At 41.5% G+C, this 24,341-nt stretch overlaps 1 protein-coding gene across 1 annotated transcript in view; it reads left to right on the forward strand.

Annotated features, from left to right (window-relative positions):
- Positions 1–24,341, forward strand: part of WAPL (WAPL cohesin release factor) — a 126,879-nt gene that overhangs the window by 36,939 nt on the left and 65,599 nt on the right. The window contains exon 3 of the mRNA XM_048857106.2: positions 23,284–24,327. Coding sequence (XP_048713063.1) covers positions 23,284–24,327 — 1,044 coding nt within the window. The remainder of the gene's footprint in view (positions 1–23,283; positions 24,328–24,341) is intronic.

Raw genomic sequence — 24,341 nt, forward strand, 5'->3', positions numbered from 1 at the left:
GGACATTGCTTTCAGAATTCTCCAGCTCTGAGTCCATGGAGCCCATGCATGCTCACAGTGAAATACAGATAGGGACAACATGCTTCAAAGAATTTCCAGTTGTTGTAAGAAACTTTCTCATATTATTTTAAAAGAAATAATAGAATAAAGAAGGAAAACAAAATATCTTTTTGCCGAGTACTTGAATAATTATTCAGCTTTTTCTGCTGTATATGCTCTTTCCTATCTAGAGAACTGTGGAACTACTGTACTACATATTTGTGAGTTGAATCCCTAATGCAGTATATAACTTTAAGGTCAGTGGTGCTTTTATACTGTATAACGACACAATTTTTCAGATTTGCTAATATTTTTTGCAAGTTGGCCAGAAGAATAGTCCTCATTAAGGACTAGGCACTTAACTCATGCAGCTGAAACTTACTCTTCTAGATCTATCTGCATGTAAGACTACACTGAACAAGCAGTTCTGCCTGCAAGAGAACAGCCTAACGTGACAGATGTTAGTCACGCTGCTTAAGGCGGTTGGATACCGTGGTGGTGGTGGTGGGGAGGTATAAGAACCTACATGGGAAAGTGTAGTACATGAAGTCTGCACCCAGACCCACATGAAAGAGGCAAATGACTCCACTGTCTTCTAGGTATAGTGAATGCTCTTGGTCTCCTCAGCTAGTCAATCAGGTTCAGCAGTTTGAATGGTAACAGGATGATAGTAAGGGTGACAGTGTCTGCTATGTAGTCTCTGAACCTGGCAAGTTTTTCTTTATCAAATACATCTGTTATGAAGAGTAGAAACAAGACATCAACTCTATGAAAAGAATAAATGTTTTCAGTTACATGATGTTGGCTTAGTTACATTTTGAGTGGGCGATGGAATCTTTTTAAGCAAAGATCTAGGCCAGAATCCCACATTCAGAAAAGGCCTTGTGCCCTGGCACCTTACCTTGGCTCACGAAAGCTCATGCTCAGATAAATTGGTTAGTCTCTAAGGTGCCACAAGTACTCCTTTTTTTTTTTTTTTTTTTTTAAATAGCTGTCACTGCTGCTCAGTTTCAGAGGAGATTGAGACAATATATTGCCTTGAGAGCTTGGTAATTGATGTGTCAGTGACTGGAGTGAAGACCAGTCAATCACATGGTATTGCACCCTCAGAACTCTGTGCTTTGGTACTAAGATTGATTTAGTGGGAGGGATTTACAAGTGAATGCCTGGAACTCTTTGAATTGTGGATTACCAGACTTTAAATGACAGAAGGTAGCTAGAGCTCTGAAGTGGCAGGGAGAGTCTGTCAAGATCTGGTGAAGTTTCTTCCCTAGATCAATCACCAAAAAGCTGTGCAAGAGGTTGTGATATTAGGTGTGTGGGAGCCTTTCGTGTATGTGACTTGATAGCGAAAGCAACTGTATTATAAATGTCTGCCTGGCTGCCATTCTCCAGGTTTCATGAAGAACTCTAGAAAAAGTTTGAGGGACCTGCTTTGCCCTGGGAAGAGTCTCTTTGGGGAACAGATGAGGGGTCTGTGACATTGCACTCTATATGATTTTATGAAAATATATTGAGTGTGAATATAATGTAACTGGAATGTGCTTCATGCAAAAGGTCTCTTGTAAGGTATCATTACAAAGCTTATAATCCACTGAGTGTGGTCATCCTATTTGTATAAATGTATCACTCTTGTATCTGAAACTAGAAATATGAAATATAGCTGAGGTCCGATTGTAATTATGTGAAGTGTGGGCCATTAACGATGGTTTGGAATCTTGATTGCTCCCATTAACCGGGACAATTGACTGTCGATGGCTCTTTACTTCTAGGTCTTCCTGTATACCATGTGATCATGTCAGCTGAACTGGAATCCATCTTTTCCATTTAGAAGGAGTGGTGGAAACCCAGAGAAGGACAAATGATTTCCACCTTGTGCAAAAGATATATAAGGGGGCGGAACAGAACAAAGGGGGCTGCAGTCATGAAAAATCCCCTAGTTACCACCTGAGCTGGAACAAGGGCTGTACCGGGGAAAAGAATTGTGCCTAGACTAGGAAGGTGTCCAGTCTGTGATAGAAGCTTTTTGAAACCTCTCTGAGGGTGAGATTTTATCTGTATTCAGTTTTCTTACTGTATCAGGCTTAGATTTGCATGTTTTATTTTATTTTGCTTGGTAATTCACTTTGTCTGTTATTACTTGAAACCACTTAAATCCTACCTTTTGTATTTAATAAAATCACTTTTTACTTATTAATTAACCCAGAGTGTGTATTAATACCGGAGGGAGGAAACAGCTGTGCATATCTCTCTATCAGTGTTATAGAGGGCGAACAATTTATGAGTTTATCCTGTGTAAGCTTTATACAGCTTAAAACGGATTTATTTGGGGTTTGGACCCCTTTGAGAGCTGGGCATCTGAGTGCTGTAGACAGGAACCCTTCTTAAGTTGTTTTCAGTTAAGCCTGCAGCTTTTGGGGGACGTTGTTCAGACCTGGGTCTGTTTGTGTCGCAGGCTAGCGTGTCTGGCTCGAATCAGGCAGGGCACTGAAGTCACAAGCTGCCAGGGAAAACGGGTTTAGAGGTACTCAGCACGTCAGTTGGCAGTCCCAATGGGGTTTCTGTGATCCAACCTGTCACAGGGTCTCAAGGTGAAAATCAGTCTCCTCTTGGATTTTTGTCCTATCTCTTTAATGCTCCCTGAAAGGAAGAGAAGGGAAAGGCTTCATATGGAAACTAGCTTTCACATCAGTGGCTGATAGACTGCTAGAAGCCTTTGTTGCCCATGTACGGGAGCTTCATGTCAACACCATAAGAAGCTTGAAGGATCCTAAGCTCCCTTTCTGCAAGCACCAAACTATGAATTGATAGCCAGACAGCCTCCACTAGGAGCATGTCTATACCTACTTGTCAAACAGAGTAGGAGCTTTTTATCCCCATGCTCTCTATGCCCTTAAAAGAATCCACGAGCTTGGGGCACCGTGCAGTCTTCCCTGTAACTCTTTCTCTTCTCCCCACCCCCACCCCAGATCATATTCCTGGATGCTTTGGATACATGGTCCTTAACATTGTTTAGATCCACCAAATCTGGTTTTCAGAAAACTCCTCAATTGCCCTTTATTTCTCAGAGAATGGATGGCCTTAAATTGGAAGTCCATATCAAGGCACACACTATTTGAAGAGCAATACCGGATTTTTCCATCTGACACATACAGTGTAGCCATATGGTTCTTACTCCATATGTTTATCAAGTGGTGGTGTTTTGATTGAGCTTCAAGTGAGGAATCTCATCTTTAGAGTTTAATTCCTATGGAATCTCTTTTCTGAAGCAGTGGAAACTAATATATCCTTCTTCCTAAAGTTTTATTTCTTTCAGAATATCCCATATGTGAGTTAGCTAAACTTACTGTGGCAGGGGGTGGAGGAGTATTGTATTTTTGGATACATCCTGTTTGGATACATCAATCTTGATATTGCTGGGAGGTATTTTAAGTCTACACGTAGGGAATTAGGAAGTATGTTGTTTTGTGGCATTGCCCTTATGCTGCTTTGTGCAGTTTATCTTTTTTGGCAAATTCCCCAAGCAACTGACCTTACAGAAGTGACAGTCTTGCACAGATGCTATATGTAGAGGAGAACTTACTTTGTTTCTCTGAAGATATTCTCTTGTAGGGTTGTCACTGGCCCACCTTCTTCCCTTCAGAAGAGAAAGTTCCAAAGATAGGGGTTAAACTCAGAGAGTTATTCCAGATTGCTAGTTGGGGTGAGGAAAGGGGAGGGTGGAGAGATGGCTGCAAGTCCAACATGCTAATACTGTCCTTGAAGACCAAATAACCTTAGGATACTTGTCTGTCTTGAACTAGGGAGATGAGTATCCTTACAAGATACGTTCAGAAAAGCAGTTTTCCCTTGCCCTTTTAAAAACAAAAACAACCTCCTCTTCTTTCGTCCTTTAATAAAAATAAGGTTTTAGAAGTTGGGATTGGCTGTCAACCTGTCTGTCTTGAAAAAAGTAAACGTGAATGTTTTGCCTGTTTGTTTCTTTTACTGACAACCGACTTTTTTCATGTCTTCAGGCCTGAGAAATTAGGGATGATAAAGTCCATTATGTCCATAGTGGAGCTTTGATGGATTATAGCAACAGGCCATATAGGACTGCTCATCTGTGTGTGTGCTGGCCACTGAATCAAGAGCATGTGCAACTAAGTCAACTGTTACAGATCAGCTTGATATTCCATTACTTTTTCTGGGATCAGGCAGCCTTTTGTTAGTTTTCTGTTTTTAGCACTGTTTTTTTTTACAAAACTCCTTTTAATATCTGCTTGTTTGACTTTAGATAAGCTTGTACATGAATAACCATATTAATTTGTGATTAACGGTTTCATATTAATTTCTTTAGCTGAAATCATCCATAGGCTTTTTAGGTAACACTTCAAAAAGATAAACTGCCCCAAGGACTTTAGTCTTACAAGTTAAGGGTGTACATCTCTTATTTTCCTGATATGCAGGAATTCCTGTTTTGTATGGATGAATACATGCTTCTTGTACACTTGATCTGGAAGCATAGATCTATTGCCTTGCAGGACTTAATGTATGAATTGAGAGTTTTGACTTGCAGCTTGTGTCCCTATACATTGCATGCTTACTGAAGGCTTACTTACACATGGGAAATGTTCCAAAGTTTCCTACTTGTTTCTGGCTCCCAATCTTACCAAGACCATGTACCATATGTGTGAAAAATTCTCAGTAGAGTTAAATTTATACAGCGACATTTGCTTTAAAAACTGTTAATTTAAAAATCACTGGTCAGGAAGGTATCTTAAAATGTTGTCAGAAATGAGGAGTCTGAATGCCTCAGGAGTCAGCAATAGAGACTTTCCAGGTTAAATGTTTGATTCAAATTGAGATTCATAACAACTGGTTACTGGCTCTTTGGTCTTAGTTAATCTCAGTCCTGTTCCTAGTAGTTTGCCAACTGTCCTATGGATACTTTTCTCAATAGGAAGACTAAAGATTGCAGCGTCACTGAAAAGGAACAATTTTTTCTAGGGATGATTTGCTCACAATGCGTGTTGAGTCACACTGGAGTAGATTAGAGAAGCTTAAACTGCTTTTTGCTTTCTTGACCTCTAAAGTTTAGTCTCCAGGTCATCTTCACAATCAGTTTCACTTAAAAAAAAAAAAAAAAAATTCTCAGGTTAGATCTAAGCCAGTTTTCTGAAAGAAGGATTGCAAGCTGCAAAACAAGGATTTAGACTACAGAGTGATTTTAGAGGTAGATCAATGGGGCAATATGCTTGTAAGAGGATAAGGAAGAAAAAAAATAAAAATACAATTTTTAAGTGGTTTGAATATTGGTATTTATCTTGTATCCTGAATTAAGCATGACTGTAGAAAAATTTTGAGGCTCCTAGAAATGTGAGCTTGGGGATAAACTGTTTCCAAGGGACCACCCTGAAACTCAGCCAGCAAAAGCAGAGAGAAGCAGCTGCAGAATGTATGGTGGGCGGGTAGCTGAGACCTCCCTCTTCTCCAGCACTCTGAGACTCAGAATTGTGCATGGGAGAGCGCCCCGCCCCAACTCAGGGCCTCTGCCATGAGAGCACAGGGACAAAGACTGCTGAGAGGAACTGCCCAGAAACTCAGCCAGCAGGAATGACAGGTGGCTGCACTGTACCTTTTACAGTCTTTTCCCAGGACATTTTCTCCTCTTTATTGATTGGCTGTTTGCTTTAACTGTTCCCAAAACACACACACTATGATCACCTCTCTCCCCGCCCCGCCCCCCCACTTCCTCTTTGTTTAGCTAATTACTGTTCAACCAAACCAACAAACATAGCACTATCATGAAGTTTCTCAACAGTCATTTATTTTGCTTGTATGTTATAGCCCTTCCTCCTCAATCCTTTGTCCCTTGTGTATTTAGATTATAAGTTTATTTGGTCAGAGACTGCTTTTTACTCTGTTTCTACAGTGCCTAGCACAATGGGATTCTGATCTTGTTCACGATTCCTGTACTTTACCTTGGTGTTGCAGGATAGACCTGCCACACGTGGATCACAAATATGCAGTATCTGGTCTAAAGAGGGGAATGGCTTTTGAGTTCAAAAATATTAAAATGCTTGCTAAGAGCTAAGCTGCCTCACTTCTGTGATGCATTAGCTTTCAAACTCCTTTTTAATTGCAGATATTTCTTATATACCATCTTTTTGCTCTTGTACTCATAACTGTTTCTGCATCTTTGGCTTTTGACAAAATTGTCAAATGCAGAATAACTGGATAAGTAGAAGGAATTAAAGGGTAGTGAAGTATGGAAAAATTAATAATTAAAACATGTTTATAGTGTAAGCTTCCATTATCAAATTCCTTAATCATGTTGCTCTGTTTGAGAGCTCATAGCTTTAAAAGTCCAGAAGGGACCATCATGATCATCTAGTCTGACCTGCGCGTCACAGGCTACAGAACTTCACCCATCCACTCCTGTAACAGGCCCATAACCTTTGGCTGAGTTACTTAAGTTCTCAAATCTTTGATTTAAAGACTTCCAGTTACAGAGCATCCACCATTTACTGTAGTTCAAACCACCAAGTAACCTGTGCTCCCTGCTTCAGACAAAGGTGAACAAACCCAAGGGTTTCTGGCAGTCTGATGTGAGGGGAAATTCCTTCCCTATCCCAAATACTGTCATCAGTTAGACCCACCAGCCAGACATGTGGGAAAACGTTCTCTGTAGTAACTTAGAGCCCTCCTCGTCTCTGGCTATTGGAGATATTTGCTACTCAAAGTCATGGATGGGCCACATTCTAATGTAGGCAACCTCCTTATACCATCACGGTCCTAAATTTACCAAGCTCAGTTTGAAGCCAGTTAGCGGATGCAAAACCTACTTCCCTTGGAATGCTGTTCCAGTACTTGACTCCTGGGATGGATAGAAACCTTCATCTAATTTCAAATCTAAACTTTTTGATGGCCAGCTTGTATCCATTTGTTCTTGTGCCAGCAATGGCTCTTAACTTAAATAACTCCTCTCCCTCCCTGGTGTTTGTCCCTCTAATGCAGTGGTTCCCAAACTTTAATAACTCGTGAACCCCTTTCACTAAAATGTTAAGTCTCATGAACCCCCTCCTAAAAATGAATATTTCCAGGGATTTTTTCCCATACCTCAACATAAATTATAAAAGCAGTGATCTTGGAAATATAACATTTGTTTTTATGACATGCTTATTACACACTGTTAATTATTTATTATTACAGTATTTTTATTATATTATGAAAATAGCAACACTCTTCCAAGATCTCACTTTTGTAGCTTGTGTCACTTTTGATTAAGTCTGTTATAAGACAAGACTCCTGTCAGAGTTGCCAGTAGAAAAAAGGGGTGTAGTGGGGCGCTGCTGGGGGAAAAAAAGGGGAGGGCCCACTGTGGAGGGCACCACTGAGGTGGGGGCAGCATGTGACCCTCGTTTCCCCCCTGTACTGGCACCTCTGACTCCTATGTTTCATCAAGGAGTATCAAATGTGAAACATCATGAAGCCAGTTCAGAGTTCCTCCTACCCAAGCATTCAGGTCTTGAGCAGTCCGGGCAAACAATGCACATTACAACAAAGCTTAAACTTGTTCTTCATAATAATTTAAAAACAACACTAGCAGCCGATTTAATTTTAAAAACAGCAAAAAAAATCCACCTCCCTTTCTATTTCGTAAAAGGAGTCTTGAAGTTTAAATCTCCACAGTGTGATAGATATGCTTGCTTTGATCTGCTTAGCTCTTGGAAGTCCCCAAGGCTCCGGGCTGCTGGCCTCGTGCTGTCCAGGGTCCCTATGGACAGCTCTATCTGCCATTAGGGAATTTTTTCTTGAGAACCCCCTGTAACATTTGGTGAACCCCCAGGGGTTCATGAACCCCAGTTTGGGGAACCACTGCTCTAATGTATTTACAGAGCACAGTCGTATATCTCTTCTGCCTTTTTTGTTAGTCTAAACGTGCCAAGCTCCTTAAGTCTTCTCTTTTTAAGAGCGGTTCTCTATTCCTCTCATCATCCTAATGGCCCTTTTCTGCACCTGTTCCAGTTTGAATTCTTCTTTCTTAAACATGGGAGACCAGAATTGCATATAGTATTCTAGGTGAGGTATCCCCAGTGCCCTGTCTAATGGTAATAATTAGAGCTGTCAATTAATCGCAGTTAATGCCTGTGATTAACTGAAAATCGAATGAACACATTTTTAATGTGTTAATGGCAGACCTCTGAGTGAGAAGGGAGGCATTGGCAGTGGGGGATCTGAAGCCCCAGCCTGCAGCTCCACAGGGGGCTGAAGCCCAGAACCCGCAGCCTTGAGCTTATATTTGAAAATAGAGAAAACATCCAAAAATATTTAAATAAATGGTGTTCTAGTATTGTTTAACAGTGTGATTAATGAGGATTGATTTTTTTTAATCTTGTGATTCATCGTGAATAATTTTTTTAATCGCTTGACAGCCCGAGTAATAACACTTCCCAATCTCTACTGGGAATACATCACCTGATGCTTCCTAGGATTGCAGTAATTTTTTTCATGGCCATATCACATTTGCAGCTGAGTCATCCTGTGTTCAATCAGTACATCTAGGTCTTTCTCCTCCTCTCTCACTTCCAATTGTAAGTCCCCAGCTTATAGCAAAAATTCTTCTTCTTTGTCCTGAGGTGCATAACCTGGCACTTTGGACTACTGAACATTTCTGTTGTTCCAGTTTGCGAGATCATCCAGATCTTGTATGCTGTATTGGCAAAACCTCCAAACTTTGTACTCCACAAATTATTAGCGCACACCCACTTTTCATGCCAAGGTCAATAATGAAGATGTTAAGTAAGATTTGATCCAAAAACTGACCCTTGAGGAGCATCACTAGTAACCTGTTTTCAGGCTGACAGTTCACTTTTCAGCATGATCTGTTGTAATCTCCCCTTTAACTAGTTCCTTACCTACCTTTCAATTCTCATATTAATTAATCCCTGCGTGATGGGTTCGGCACCAGAGATCCCCTTGGGACTGTCACCTGCGGTGCTGAGATCACCTCTGAGCACGTTTTCCCTGCTATCTTGGGACTCCAGAACCCTGTCTTGTTGAGCCAAACATGCTAGCCTGCTGCAACACAGACCCAGGATCTGGTCCACGCTCCCAAAGCTTCAGAATTAACTGAAAACAGCTCAGCAGGTCACCTAGCTCCAGCACCCAGACACCCAGCCTCCAATGGGATCCAAATCCGTTTTACTCTGTATAAAGCTTATACCGGGTAAACTCATAAATTGTTCACCCTCTATATTACTGATACAGCGATATGCACAACTGTTTCCTCCACCAGGTATTAATCACTTATTTGGGTTCATTAATAAACAAAAGTGATTTTATTAAGTATAAAAAGTAGGATTTAAGTGATTTCAAGTAATAACAGCCAGACCAAAGTAAGTCACCAAGCAAAATAAAGCAAAAACAGGCAAGTTTAAGCCTAATACATTAAGAAACTGATTACAGGTAAAATCTCTCCCTCAGAGATGTTCTAATAAGCATCTTTCACAGACTAGACTCATTCCTAGTCTGGGCCCCATCCTTTCCCCAGTACAGTCCTTGTTATTTCCAGCACACATCTTGGGTGTTAAGCAGGGGCTTTCTCATGACTGGCCTCCCTTTGTCCTGCTCCATCCCCTTTTATAGCTTTCGGCACAAGGCGGGAATCTTTTGTGTCTGAGTCTCCAGCCTTCCTTCTAAATGGAAAAGTACGAGATTTAAGATGGAATTAATTATCAGGTGACATGGTCACATGTCACTGTAAGACCCCAGCCTCCATTCTTCCTGGGCTGGCCCACATGTACACAGGAAAGTTTGCAAGTAAACAGAGCCATTTACAATTCATTGATTTCTGAAGCACCCTTAATGGCTTCCATTTTATATGTTTACGTCACTAATGCAAGTTTATATCTTATTCTCCTAACTTCAGACACAGAAATAATACTTGCAAACAAATAGGATGAACACACTTAGTAGATTATAAGCTTTGTAATGACACCTTACAAAGGATCTTTTGCATAAAGCATATTGCAGTTACATCATATTCACATTCATAAGCATATGTAGTGCAAAGTCACACCCTGTGGTCTTCAGTTTAACTAAATGTCCTGTGTGGAACTGTATCAATTGCTCTACTGAAACCCAAGTAGATTCCATATACTGTCTGTCTACAAAACCAGCTGTCTTCTCAAAGAAAGAGATCAGGTTGGTCTGTCACAATCTACCTTCTGTAAAATCTTATTATATTTTATCCCAATTACTGTTTACCTCTGTCTTATTAAGTGCTCCCTTTCAAAATCTGTTCTAAGACCTGGTATACATTTGAAGTCAAGTTTACAGGTCTGTAGTTTCCTGGGTTACTATTTTTCATTTGGTTATTGTTTGCAATACTCCAGTCATAAGGTACAACCCCAGATGTTACAGATTCATTAAAAAAATCTTTGCCACTGTCCCATAGCGTCGCATTACCATTACTAAAAACTGAAGCAAAGTATTGATTTTAGGTATTGGGTCATACCTAGACTGTCATTAATCTTCACCCTGTTCTTAGTGCCTATCAGTTCCAACCTCCTTCCCCCCCCCCCCCCCGTTTGCTTTTTATTTGTGTGGCTAAAGACACTTTTACTGTTGGTTTTAATTTCATTAGGTCCAACTCTGCTTGTCTTTTGACAGTTCTCACTTTCCCCTACACTTTCTGACCTCCAAGAGGTAGCTTTCCTTGCTAATAGATTCCTTCTTCTATTCCTTGTAGGCTTTCTGATTTCTCTTAATCTGTTTGAGAGGCTTGTTCAACCAGTTTGGTCTGCGAGCCCTTCCCTACCATTTCCCACCCTCTTGTTTGGGATACAGGCTCCAGAAAGTTTGTGCAACTTTGATGTAAATCCAAGCCTCCTCCACATTGAGATCCTTGAGTTCTTCAGTCCAGACAACTTCCCTAACAAATTCCTTTAACTGTTTGTTTTTTCAATTTGCACTTTTGAAATCAAGGATCCTACTTGAGATCTATGTTTGTTCTTCCATTTAGTTCGAACTGAATAGGTCATGCTCATTTGAACCAAGATTGTCCTCAACAATCAGCTCTTCTATGAGGTCCTCATTACTTATAATTTTAGATTTAGTATTGTTATCACTTCTTGTTGGTTTTGGTGACTTTTTATTTGGTGAAGATGTCTGTTGGCTATCACATCCAGGAATGTCTGATCCCTAGCATTATTAGTAGCATTTGTCTTCCAATCTGTATCTGGGAAATTAGTCTTCCATAATTTCACAATTTGTGGTACTATTTATTTAATTAAAAATATTAAAGGTCTCTAGCTGTGTTTAGTTTCAATCTTGGGGGTCTATAGCAGACCTCAAGCACTATCCCAGTGGAAACTGTGTTACAACTATTCTCCAGAGTGATTTTGACCCAAATGGATTGTTTTTTTTTTCCACAGTCTACCTCATCATTAATATACAATGCTATTTCAGCACCTTTACCTTTGTCTCATTTCAGAACACCACATATCCTTCAGTACCTGTATTCCAAGCATGATTACTATTCTACCATGTTTCTGTTGTTTGGTTTCACTTCATGCAGCAGTAGTTCTAATGCCTTCATTTTGTTACCCAGGTTTCTCCCAATGAACAGCCATTTTAGTTTGTGCTTCTTCTCACCCAGATTCCTCGCCAGATTAGGTACATTTTACTGCCAGTATTGCCTAGTTGATTGTTACTGTCACTGATATTGGCAAAAAGAAAAGGAGTACTTGTGGCACCTTAGAGACTAACCAATTTATTTGAGCATAAGCTTTCATGAGCTACAGCTCACTTCATCGGATGCATACTGTGGAAAGTGTAGAAGATCTTTTATACACACAAAGCATGAAAAATACCTCCCCCCACCCCACTCTCCTGCTGGCAATAGCTTATCTAAAGTGACCACTCTCCTTACAACGTGTATGATAATCAAGTTGGGCCATTTCCAGCACAAATCCAGGGTTTAACAAGAAAAATCAAGGGGAAATAGGTTACCTTGCATAATGACTTAGCCACTCCCAGTCTCTATTCAAGCCTAAGTTAACTGTATCCAATTTGCAAACTCACGAAAGCTTATGCTCAAATAAATTGGTTAGTCTCTAAGGTGCCACAAGTACTCCTTTTCTTTTTTCTTTTTGCGAATACAGACTAATACGGCTGTTACTCTGAAACTGATATTGGCACTATCTTTCCTCTTGTTGTCCATTTGCCTATCCTCTGTTGCTTCCTCTGTTTTTGTATCCTCTCTTACTTGATATTCTTCCTGCTCAGTATTCAAATCTGGCATAGAGATTACATGAGCATCTCTCAATCATCTCTCCTGAATTCCTTTTAATCAGTTGGGTCAATCTACCTCACAGAAGTCTGTTAACCCTCCCAACTCAGGTTGAGTCCATCCATGAGAGCAGTCCTCTGTCCGTGAATGCCTCCAAGTCGTTAAACATCTCAAAGCCCATCTTCTAGCACCAGTGCTCGAGCCATCTGTTGATCTTCATAATATTGTCTCCATCTTTGTTCACTTGTTCTAGAAACAGGTAGAATTCCAGTGAAGATCTGAGCCTCCATTTCTTTTAAGTGTGTACTCCAGCCTGGCATAGTTTCCCTTGATGCATCCTGGTGAGACTCCAGCAGTGTCATTGTTCCCACATGAACAACCGTCTGTGAATTGAAAAGGAGTACTTGTAGCACCTTAGAGACTAACCAGTTTATTTGAGCATAAGCTTTCGTGAGCTACAGCTCACTTCAACTCCTTTTCTTTTTGCGAATACAGACTAACATGGCTGTTACTCTGAAACCGTCTGTGAATTCTTTCCTGTTCCCATTAGGATGGTCTTCAGCCTCAGGGTCACATCCTATATATTAGCTTTCACTTGATAACACACCCATCTGTTCTCAGAATCAACTCTGGTGACAGATTTGCCTGTCCTGGGAGTCCGCAGTCATAGAGATCAGACTTTTCTTGGTGTTGGTACAATTCTCAGGCCTTCCTCCTTCTGTTCTTTCTGATTGCAAGTCTTCTGTTCTGTTCTTACTTGTAGTCTTCTGAGAGTCATCCTCTATTCTTTCAGGACTCTGAACTTTGGCTATCTCCATTCTCTTCCCTGCTTCTTCTAGGACTAGCTGCTCTTTCCTTTTTCCTTGTTCTATCATCTTCTGTTGCTGCCTACCTCTCCTCTTCATCTTCCAACTTGACAAACCTCTTCCTCAGATATATTTCTCATTCACTAGCTGGTCACTTCCTCTGTCTTGTTCTTATCATATGCTTCCACAGGCCACTTTCTTCATCCAGCAGTTCACCCTTATAGTTCTCTTGTCCAGTGTTCATCTGCAAGTCTCAGGTTTTTCCTTCAGCCTTCTCTTTTCTTTCCTTCATTATCCACTCAAAATCCTTCTCTGAACTCAACAGAATGCATGTCGTGTAGCCTCTGCATCCAGTCATCTTCACTGTCTCTTCCATTCTTCTGGTCACTACTGCTGTGGTGCCTCTGTAGCTGTCATATCCTTCCCTCCTAAGTTCCTGTTAAGGAAAAAAAAAAATTCGAGTGGGAGGGCCCTCCCCACCGCACCATTCCCCAAATTTCCCTTACAAACTCCCACTCCCCTGTTACCAACTTGGTTGGGGGGGAGGGATAGCTCAGTGGTTTGAGCATTGGCCTGCTCCCAGCGCCTCCTGACCACTGGCTGTCCTGCCGATCAGCGCCTCCCCCCACCCTCCGATCAGCTGTTTTGTGGTGTGCAGGAGGCTCTGGCAGGGGAGGGAGAGGAGCGAGGGCATGGCAGGCTCTGGAGAGGGGGTGGAGTGGGGGCAGGGCCTGTGGCAGAGCCAGGGGTTGAGCAGTGAGCACCCTCCCAATGCATTGGAAAGTTGGTGCCTGTAGCTCCAGCCCTGGAGTCGGCGCCTATACAAGGATCCACATTAACTTCTGAAGAGCCACATATGGCTCTGGACCCACAGGTTGGTCACCCCTATTCTAGCCTACAGAAAACCCTTGAGTCATCAGTTTCCCAAAAAACAAATCTAGTGTTCTCCCTTGAACCATTGTTGTTTCCCTACAAAAAACCCCTGCCCATGCTCAAGTAAATGTTCTGATGCATGGATCCAACTCTGCATTAGTTCCACTGGGATTTCGTCTTCTCCTGTCTGATCGTGCTGGGGGCTCTGCCTGTCTCCAGTGCTTAGAACCCTGAGCTACCACCATCACCTGGGAATCCTGAAAGTTGAAGTTTCACGGAGTGGTGAGATCCCAGCATGCTTTCTCTCTCTTTCTGTTTTCTTTTCTACCGCAGGTAGGTATAGTTTTCTATATATGACTTTTGTAACCTTTTAATAATGTAACTGTTATGTATGTTTAGGCTCTCCTTGTGTGGTTATCACTATTATTCAGTAACTTTTATGTTTAAGCTGGTTGCTTCTCTCGTTCGTTCGTTCGTTCATTCATTCATTCTGGGCCTGGAGGAAACCATCCCTGGGGAACCTAGGTCTTGCAAGATAGCTCCATTGAGAGGAGACTTGCAGAAGGGAGAAGTAGAGCTTCATATGAAAACACAAGTGACAGGAGTACATTGATATAATTACAGGACCCCCCTTCCCCTCCCGGAGGAGTAACCCTAATAAATGAGCGTACCCCAAAGTAACTGGCAAATCTGGTAACACCATCTAGGTTGTATTTCCCTAGTTTGTTAATGAAAAGGATATGCGAGACAGGATTAAAAGCCTTACCATGGTGTCTGGCTTTCGATGGTAGCCAAAGGAAGAAAGTGCTGCTTTGATGGGCATGGTGAGAAGATGGATATAAAGGGTTCTTCTCTTTATATGTGCATCTAAAGTCATTCTCCTTGATTGACAAGAACAAGCTGCTTCTTTGTCTTGATCGAATATGATGCCAGGCAGGGTTGTTGCTGACCCAAATTATGAAACCTGGTAATGTCAGCAACATCAAGCATGTTGAAGAAAAGAACCATCTACTTCCCTTGCATCTGCAGGAATACATCCTTGCAAGATGATCAGTGTTATCAAGACCACTTTAGTGTCATTGTAGTGGAGAATTGTGGGGTTTTTGTCTCCAGTAGTCTTGGCATGATGCATTGTCAAATGCATAATTACCGATTTTTGTCCTTTGGAATTTAGGAAACCAGAGTGAGTGGCCAAGGAAAACCAAACACTGATGAGATTTTCCCTGCTGTGATGAGGTTGCATCTTACTGGGTATATCTGGCTTTTTTTATTGGATTGTTCCAGCATAGGTTAAACTTTCGTTGAGTAGATCTTCAGCAAGCTGAATACTGGTGAAGTTATTCCCAGCTATGGTTATTCCAGTTCTTTAACAGGGCTAAACGCGGACTCCTCATTGTCTGAAAACAAACTTGATGAACAATCAATGGAATTATAGTCTTCCTTCTCAGAGCAACTCTTGACATGATCTGGCACAAAGTCACTATCATCTAATATGTTTTCAACATACGGCAACATACGTTGAGACTTGCAAATCACTTTTATAAGGTCAGAAGCAGAATATTGTGCCTGTTCGCCATCTTAGATTGCACAACACACACAATCCACTCAAGTGCCTCTTGAGTCTGCAATGTTTGGAGCATAATAGTTAGACAGAAAATCCCCTCAAGAATGTTAGGCCAATAAAACCATCTGTTTTCATACCTAACAAGACCAGACTTCAAAGGATCAGCGTCTGTGGAATACCTTTTACCTTGCTTTATGTAGCAGCCACTGTCATTGCAATCTATTGTCAATTTAGCATATGCTAACTATTACAATATAAGATACTCCCTATCAGTAAATGTGTACATAGAATTACTAAAAATACAGGATAACAGAACATCTTTGGGTTCATTGGAATCCCACATACTTCTTTGATACAGGAAAAAATGTTTTATGCTAAATTAGATTATTTTTTGGCCAACTGTGTACCTGTACCTATATGACTGTGTCCCAAAATAGCATGGTTGAGGGGCACTAGTTCATGAGACACAGCAACATATATGTTCATTGGATACAATATTACCCCAGAAATGTGGATGAGGGCTAAATCAGGGTTATGTTAAATATCATTTTTTAAGACAAGACTTGCTAATTCTAAGCACTTCATTTATTTCTTTGAGTCACACACCCCGCTAAATTGAGAGAATGTTAAGGTTGCAAATCAAGCACTGGGAAGTTAGAAAATGCTAGAATTAAAGTTGCTTGTGCAACCATAATTCAACCCTTGTATATGTATGGATTATTGTGGTGTTTAATTAACATGCTCACATCTCTTTTCTATGCTTTTACAGACTGCACACCACTCAGGCCTCCCCTGAATACAAAACAATTGATTTTTCTCATAGGCTTTTCTGAGGCACTCATTACTGTAATGATCAAGTGCTTCACAAACATTAAATTATTTCCACTACAGTCAAGTTTGATGCGGTGATAGTGCCATTTTACAACGGGGATCTGAGGCACGAAGGCTCAAATTGGTGGAAACTTGACTTGAGTCAAGGACATGATTTTTTTCAGAGTATTTAGCATGCTATTGCTCTTTTATTTATTTATTTATTTTTTTAAATGTTGAAAGCGCAGCTCTCTGAACAGTTCTTGCAGTGAGTAATCAGCACCTCTTTAGATCAAAGACTAGGGTCACAAGTTGCACAGCAGCCTTAATTCTGGCTTTTCTTAATTTTTGAATGCTTGACTTTGTGACCTTAATATTCTTTTAATATAAATTTTGTGTATAGTATCCTAACCTTTAGAAAAAGCAAACTGAAATATCAAATTCCATGATGAAAAAGCAAACTGAAATAGCAAGTTTCATTATGTAGATATGTGAGCTCCATTGACATACAGCTGAGTCATCAGCAGGTGTGGAACCTTTGGATCCACCACACACATCTCGGCCGGTTGAGCTAATGGAGTCATTGATAGCAATTGTAAATTGGACCAGCACAAGAAGGGGGTGAGAGAGACACTTTGCTAGTGGGTTACATAGATATTTGCTGACAGCAGTGGAATAGTGAGATCTTGAGTTCCGTTCCAGACTCTTGTGCTCTCATCCCCTCCAGCCTAACCCAGTTCTCTACCCCGCTCCCTTCTATTTCTCATCTGATCAGTCTTCTCTGCTTCTGGCCTTAAGCTCATTGTCCCAACATACTCCCACCAGCACTGTTCACACACAAACCCCAACTTCCCTCAGGCCTAGATCTTGTCCTCTTGGCATTCAGTTCAGGCTTCTTCTGCCTCCTTGATGTCTGGGCACCAGTAGGGAAAGCATTGAGAGCCCAGGTGAGTCTCCTTGTCCCCACTTCCTGTGTCTGGTGCCACAGTAGTCCACAGTTGGGAGCAACAGTTGTGAGGATAATCCTGCTCAGCCTGTGCATCGCCAGTATATAGTATGCCCAGTCACTCTAGTGGTGATGCTTGTGTAATCTGATCGGTATGCAAGAGCTATGTGGTCATTGCAGATGGATTTTTTTGAGTTTTGCTTCCAAACTCTAATCAAGATTCTACTAAGCATATATTGGTTTTTCCCCCCATAAGGATCATTTATGGCAGTTATGAGAATAACAACAAAATGTACTCCTTGACTCCGGAGATACTCCCTTGTCAGATTTCAAGTCCTCATCCAAAAGCATGAAGCTACTACGGTTTCTGAACAAAACGGCTGTACATATTTTTTTAACATGGACAAAACCATGTATATGCTACTAATCTCATTATCTGTCATGTCTAAATTATTTGCCAAAACTTTCAGAAATATTCAGCCAGAGACATACCCCCACTCTTGCAGATTTCAACTTGAATGGCTAAAGTTTGGCAAGTTAGGAGCAACTGATAGTCCTGAGGGAATTCTGCTCCAAAAAATTAAAAATTCTGTTTAAAAAAAAAAATGCTGCACACAATATTTTAAAATTCTGCAAATTTCTGCATATTTTGTCAATAAATCAATATGGAGGCTCCAGCGTGGCAGTGGGGAGCACAGACCACTGGCTGCATGGAGGTGGGTGATCACCCTGCAGCCCCTCCTCCAGACACAGACTTGGCAGTGAGGCTGCACTCAACTTTGACACAGTGCAAGGGCTGGGCCTCCCCAAAAACACCTTGGGACCGTGCACCGCCAGGCCAGGCCAACCAAGATAGCAAGCAAGAGTTCAGAGTGTCACGCGCAAGCCCAGCCCTGGCTCCTTATCCAGGAGTCAGGCAGGCTCAGCCTGGCAGGATCCAAGTGTGGAGAGGCTTAGGGTGCGGGGATCCAGGTATGGAGTGAGAGGGTTCTGTGTGGGGTAATCTGGGTGCAGGCAGCTTAGTGGCGGTTCTGGGTGTATGGGGGATCTGGATGCACAGGGGCTTATTGGGAGGGGGGGGTTCTCAGTGCAAGGGGAATAGCACTTGGCAGGGGGGTCCAGTGAAGGTGGCTGGGGCTCAGCAGGGGGAGTCTGGATATCTGGGGCTCATTGGAGGGCTCTGGGTGCTGGGGGAGTGGTGTGTGGTGGAGTGGGAGTACGGGGGGCTCATCAGAGTGGTTCAGGTGCAGGGACTCCGCAGTGGTTTACCTCTCTACCGGCTGCAGTAGGTGTGCAAAACGACATGCCCGCACTGCTGGGAAGGGGCGTGTGACCGCTTTCGCACCTTCCCTTTGTTTCCTTGTCAGAAGTCATTTTTCTGCGGGGAAGCAAAGAAATCTGCAGGAAACATGAATTCTGCGTGCGTACAATGGTGCAGAATTCCCCCCAGGAGTAAACTGAAAACAAGGTCTTCTAATGGGAAGTGTTGAGCAACCTTAACCTACAGGTGGCAGAATATAGCTGTCAGTGACTATCCCATGAGTAAAAATGCTATAATACAGAACTGTCTAAATATAAATGTGGTGGCTCTCTGTCTTTCCAGTGGTGTGGAAAAAATGGTCTTTGCAGCAGTTAGGATGGGATCACGGGCAGGCTCTGGTGTACCAAGGTGAGGAGCCACTTACAAGAAAACCTCTTTGGGGAATTCCTTTTAATTAATATTAGGGTGGGGGAGGCTTCATGTTGAGAGCCTGTGCTCTGAAATCTGAGGCCTATCTGAAGTTACTCTTCCTATCTGGAAAGTACAGTAGAACCTCAGACACCTCAGGAATGGAGCTTGTACATAATTCTGAAATGTTTGTAACTCTGAACAAAGCGCAACTCTGGCTCCAGCAGTTCATGCTCCAGGCCAGGTTCCAGAGGTAGCTAGGCAGCTTCGTTGCAGGTGGCGGCTTTCCTGGCCGGGCAAGCTTGTGCTCCTCTCCTGGCAGGGGAACGAGGGGGTGGTAGTGGAAACAGTGCATCCCCCTTCTGTTGGGGAGGGGGGTGAAAACAGTGCCTTCCCACTAGCCAGAGTGTGTGTTTAAAACAGCACCCATGGCTTACAGGAAATCTCACATTGAGTCCCTAGTTTTGTATGGCTCTGGAGGAAAGAATGCTTTTGGTTGAGGACCCCCATCTTGGAAGTTTAGTTCTGAAATTTTTTCAGTACTTATTACAAATATGTAATGTACTAATTCCTGCCTCTTTTATTAGCTACCCCTTTGTCTGCTTGTCATAAATATTTTCTTTGTTTCTAATTTACAAAATGCAAACATTTTAACTTTACACGACCATGTGGTCTAGACCTGCGGTTCTCAACCTTTAGCAACTCAAGGACCCCCATTTTGATTTAAAAATTTTCAGGGACCCTCAAGCCCCTCTGCTCAGCTCCAGGCCCCGCCCCCACTCCACCCTTTCCCCCAAAACCCCGTCCTCACCCCACCTCTTCCAACTCACTGCATCCCCCCTTCCTCAGTCACTCACTCTGCCCAACCCTCACTTTCCTAGGCTGGGGCAGGCGATTGGGGTGTAGGGTGAGGACTCGGAGGGAGTTTGGCTGCAGGAGGGGGTGCAGGCTCTGGGAGGGAGTTGGGGTTGGGGTGTGGTAGAGGGTGCAGGCTCCAGCTGGAATGTGCTTATCTTGGGTGGCTCCTGGAAGCCACTGGCACATCTCTCTGGCAGCAGCTCCTAAGCGGAAGGGTCAGGGGGTCTCCATGCTCCCGCAGCTCCCATTGGCTGCAGTTCTTGGCCAATGGGAGCTGCAGAGTCGGCACTGGGGCGGGGACAGCGTGCAGAGATTTCGTGCCCCCCAGGAGCTGCAGGGGCATGTTTCTGGGAGTGGCGCGGAGCCAGGGCAGGTAGGGAGCCTACCTTAACCCGACTGGACTTACGGTGCCTAAAGATCTCCCGGTTTGGCTTCAGTAGCCTCCGGGAGATATAGGGAGGGGGAGGAGTTGTTCAGTGAGGCCTGTGAACCCCTTGGAGTCCCTCAGGGATTCCCAGGGGTCCACAGACCCCAGTTTGAGAAATGCTGGTCTCGACCATCTAGGTAAGGACTAGGAGGTTTTCTGTCATTGATCAATTCAAACACTTAAAAATGAAGTTCTCAAGCAACTTAAAGTTGAAGTAAGGTTGAGCAGATATACTACTTTTCTTCTTGGAAAAACACCTTGAAAAATTCAGCTTTGGAAAACCTGTAAAACCAAAGTTAAGGTTTCACTTAAAACAACCCTTCCGTCCCCACAGAAGAACCAGAAGCTTTGACCCACTTATATGCTAAGAGCATCAGAATTCATCAGTGACTTGAGAATTAACAACAAATCTTTCTAGAAAATACCTTCTTCTTAATCTTATACTGCAAGTATCATTGAAATAGAGAGAAATGATAAATTTCTTTTTAAGTTGACTGTATTTTACAAAGGATGTACGAAGGGAAAGACAAGCTGAAGACGAGTGGTTGGAAGCAGTGTATGAAGATATAAGGTTGACCCTGCCTTTACTACATCTGTGTTCGTCATTGGAAACCCTGAAGTCCAAAGAGAGCTCCACATACATCAAACTATAGATTTCTTATATCTTTCATTTGAGCAGATTTAATACTAATCTTTTAAGGAAAGTCCAGTTGACCTGAATTTTTTACAAGAGTATTTTAAAAGTTTGATTTTTATTCTATGAATATCTTGGATTTTCAATAGGAATTCAAGTGGGTTTAGTTTAATCACAATCTAGGCTACTTTAGTCTTATGGCACTGTGGTTAGTTAACACTATTGCACAGTTCAGACCTCTTTTCAACTAGGTGACCTTTATCATAGTCTAAATCCAAAATATGGAGCAGTGCACCATAAATAGTAGATTAATTCAAAAGTAGAAAATGTACAAAGGTTTTAATACTGTTGTTTTGTTCCTCTTCTGTGCCGTGTTGTCTCATTTCCTCTTGCTCCTTGCAATATGCCCCCCCTTGCTTGCAGCTGCCCAGATTTACTCCTTTGTCCCCACCCTTGTTAATGCTCATCATCCCCTTTGAAGCAAAACCTTGCCATGCCCACAATTTTGTTCCAGCATCTTCATCAGCTCCTTAGGTTATTTTATGTTAAAGTAACCAGGAATGAGAAGCTGGCTGAATACTGATTTTTATAGTGCGATCACAGTTTTCTCACGGTGACTGAAAGAACACTGCAAATCTTCAGAAAACAAGGGTTTCAGTAAAATATGGACCTGCTCCGGAAGCTTTCAAATGTATAGTTCTGGGGCATAGAGTGCATCCTGTTCATATGTCCAGTACTACTCTAGGCAACTCATGTTTCAGCTTCACAGACTGTAAAATGGAGAGAATACATTTCTCAGAGGAGTGTAGAAACAAAATTATGAATGTTCTTCTATAGAACTTGAAATCTAAAGGCATTTAATATACTAAGTATCGCTTCTATCAGAATTTGAATTAACTGCAGTTATGTGTATGCTATTGTACTGTAAAGTGAAAGCTTGTATTTGATCAAACTGGGAGGAGGAGGGGAAATAGTATATTAGGAAGATTATGGCCACAGGTGCCCTACTATAATTATAACTTGGCAGTTCTTTAACCAAAAGTAACTTTCTTTCTTCTCCCACTTCGTTACAATATCACTTAAAGGCTACAGCCAAGATTGGAGCCTCATTTTGCTCGGCTTTACCATACATAGAGCTTGTCCACACTTCAGAGAGCATGTAAACAAGATGTTAACTAATACAAAATTTGTCACACCTCAACATTCAGTGTAGACAAAGACTGTTTGTGTGTGTTTTGAATAGTGTCATCTGGTCAGTGTTAAGTCTAGGACCCAACATATCTTCTCATGTATTTTAAATTCTCTTCAAGATACATAGAGGTGAATTCCTATAATCAAAGTTTAAACTTCTGAAGAACAAATTATGAATCTTCTCTTGTTTATCTTCATGGAGTCGGATGAAGGTGGTTTTTTGTAACATTGTTAGAAACTCCTCTAGGATTGTTCCCTTTCTCTACTCTTAATCCCTTATTTATCTTCATAAGATAGTTCAGTGGTATATGGACAGAAACATGTTCATGTGCAAAACTAAGTTGATTTGACAGTAGAACCTCCGGTACGAACACCTCTGGAATGGAGCTTGTTCTTAACTCTGAACAAAACATGATGGTGTTTCTTTCAAAAGTTTACAACTGAACATTGACTTAATACAGCTTTGAAACTTTAATATGCAGAAGAAAAATGCTGCTTTCCCTTTATTTATTTATTTTTTAGCAGTTTGTTTAATACAGCACTGTACTGTATTTTCCTTTTTTGTCTCTGCTGCTCCCTGATTGTGTACTTCCGGTTCCAAATGAGGTGTGTTGTTGACTCGTCAGTTCATAACTCTGGTGTTTGTAATTCTGAGGTTCTACTGTAAATGAAATTCTGTTTCTAATGTTTGAGTTTAGTTTAATTTAAAATAGTGAGATTGAGCATTCATCGTTAACTGTGTTTAACTTGATTTATTACTGATTTTCCTTTTTTCTTTAGGTTGTAGAAATGGTTGAGTAGTTACAAAGAGGATTTTTAAACATTGTTTTAATTACAAGAGCCTTAGGCAGAGAGCTAACCTTGAAGTTGGCAAAATTATTCTATTAGGAAACTGCTCATTAGATCAGTGTCATGGGGAAAGAATTTTGCTGCAGAAAAACGGAAAAGTTTGTATATATGTATGTTTAAGTTCTGAAATATATTTTAAATCTTAAGTTTGCTTTAAATTCTTACAAATCAATTTTTGGATAATTTCATTAAGACTATTACTTTTTTTATGTGCCAGTGAGCATTGAGAATTCCCTCTGTTTAACTGAGACAAGTCTGATTTAAGGTAGTATTGGAGTTGATGGTTATAACATGGCTCTATTTGTATTACTTATATTAATTTCCCTTTTTTTTTTTGTAGATAAAATACAGAATTTTAGTGAAGATAATAAGAACAGTCACTTCATCTACAAGAATGCCGAAGACAGTAGTGAAACCAATGCTGAAACCACAGACATTTCTGGGTACAACATAGAAACCAAGGACTTTCTTGACTCTTGGGACTCCCGTATTGGGAAAAGCTCAGACTCTCTATCAGAAATATCTCAGACTAAGGGGCCATTAAGAACTCATTTGTATGAATGGGAGGATGAAGTTGAAGACTCCACAACTGGAGAGTATATGTTAGATTTTGACAGTGAACATTTCTCAGAAATTAAGAACAAGGATGAAGAGTTTGATAAAGAAGATATGGAAAATCCAAAGGAAGCCATTAGTGAAGAACTTGTGCAAACTGTTCTTAGGTCAAGCAACTGCAGGACATATTGTAGATCCAACAAGGCAAAACAGGGGACAACAAATTTTGATAAGCTAATGGATGGCAGTAGTCAGTCTTTATCCAAAGCAAATAATGAATCAAATAATGATGGTGTGAACCCAGCAAGAAAAGCTGTTTTGAGTAGTGGGACCAGTTTTAGAGGGACAGTTGGGCGTACTAGAGACTACACTGTTCTCCATCCATCTTGCTTGTCAGTTTGTAATGTTACTATACAGGATACAATGGAACGTATTGACGAATTCACTACAGCAGCTCCTACTGACTTGGGAGAGGCTGGACGTCTAAGAAAGAAAGCAGACATGGCTACTACCAAGACTACAACTAGGTTTCGACCTAGCAATACAAAATCCAAAAAGGATGTCAAACTGGAGTTTTTTGGGTTTGAAGACCATGATGAGGGTGGGGGAGATGAAGGAGGCTCTAAAAGCTCTGGACGCTCCAATTATAAAATTAAATACTTTGGGTTTGATGACTTGAGTGAAAGTGAGGATGATGAAGATGACTGGCAGTTAGCAGAAAGGAAATCTAACAAAAAACGAAATAGAACAGCACCATCTTCCTCATTTCAGTCCAGTTCTGATGGCAATGAGAATTTTTCCCAGGACACCCAGTTGAGCACTAATGCAGGTAAGCAATATTCT

This window comes from Caretta caretta, chromosome 7, assembly GCF_965140235.1.
Source record: "Caretta caretta isolate rCarCar2 chromosome 7, rCarCar1.hap1, whole genome shotgun sequence".
Taxonomy (NCBI): Eukaryota; Metazoa; Chordata; order Testudines; family Cheloniidae; genus Caretta; species Caretta caretta.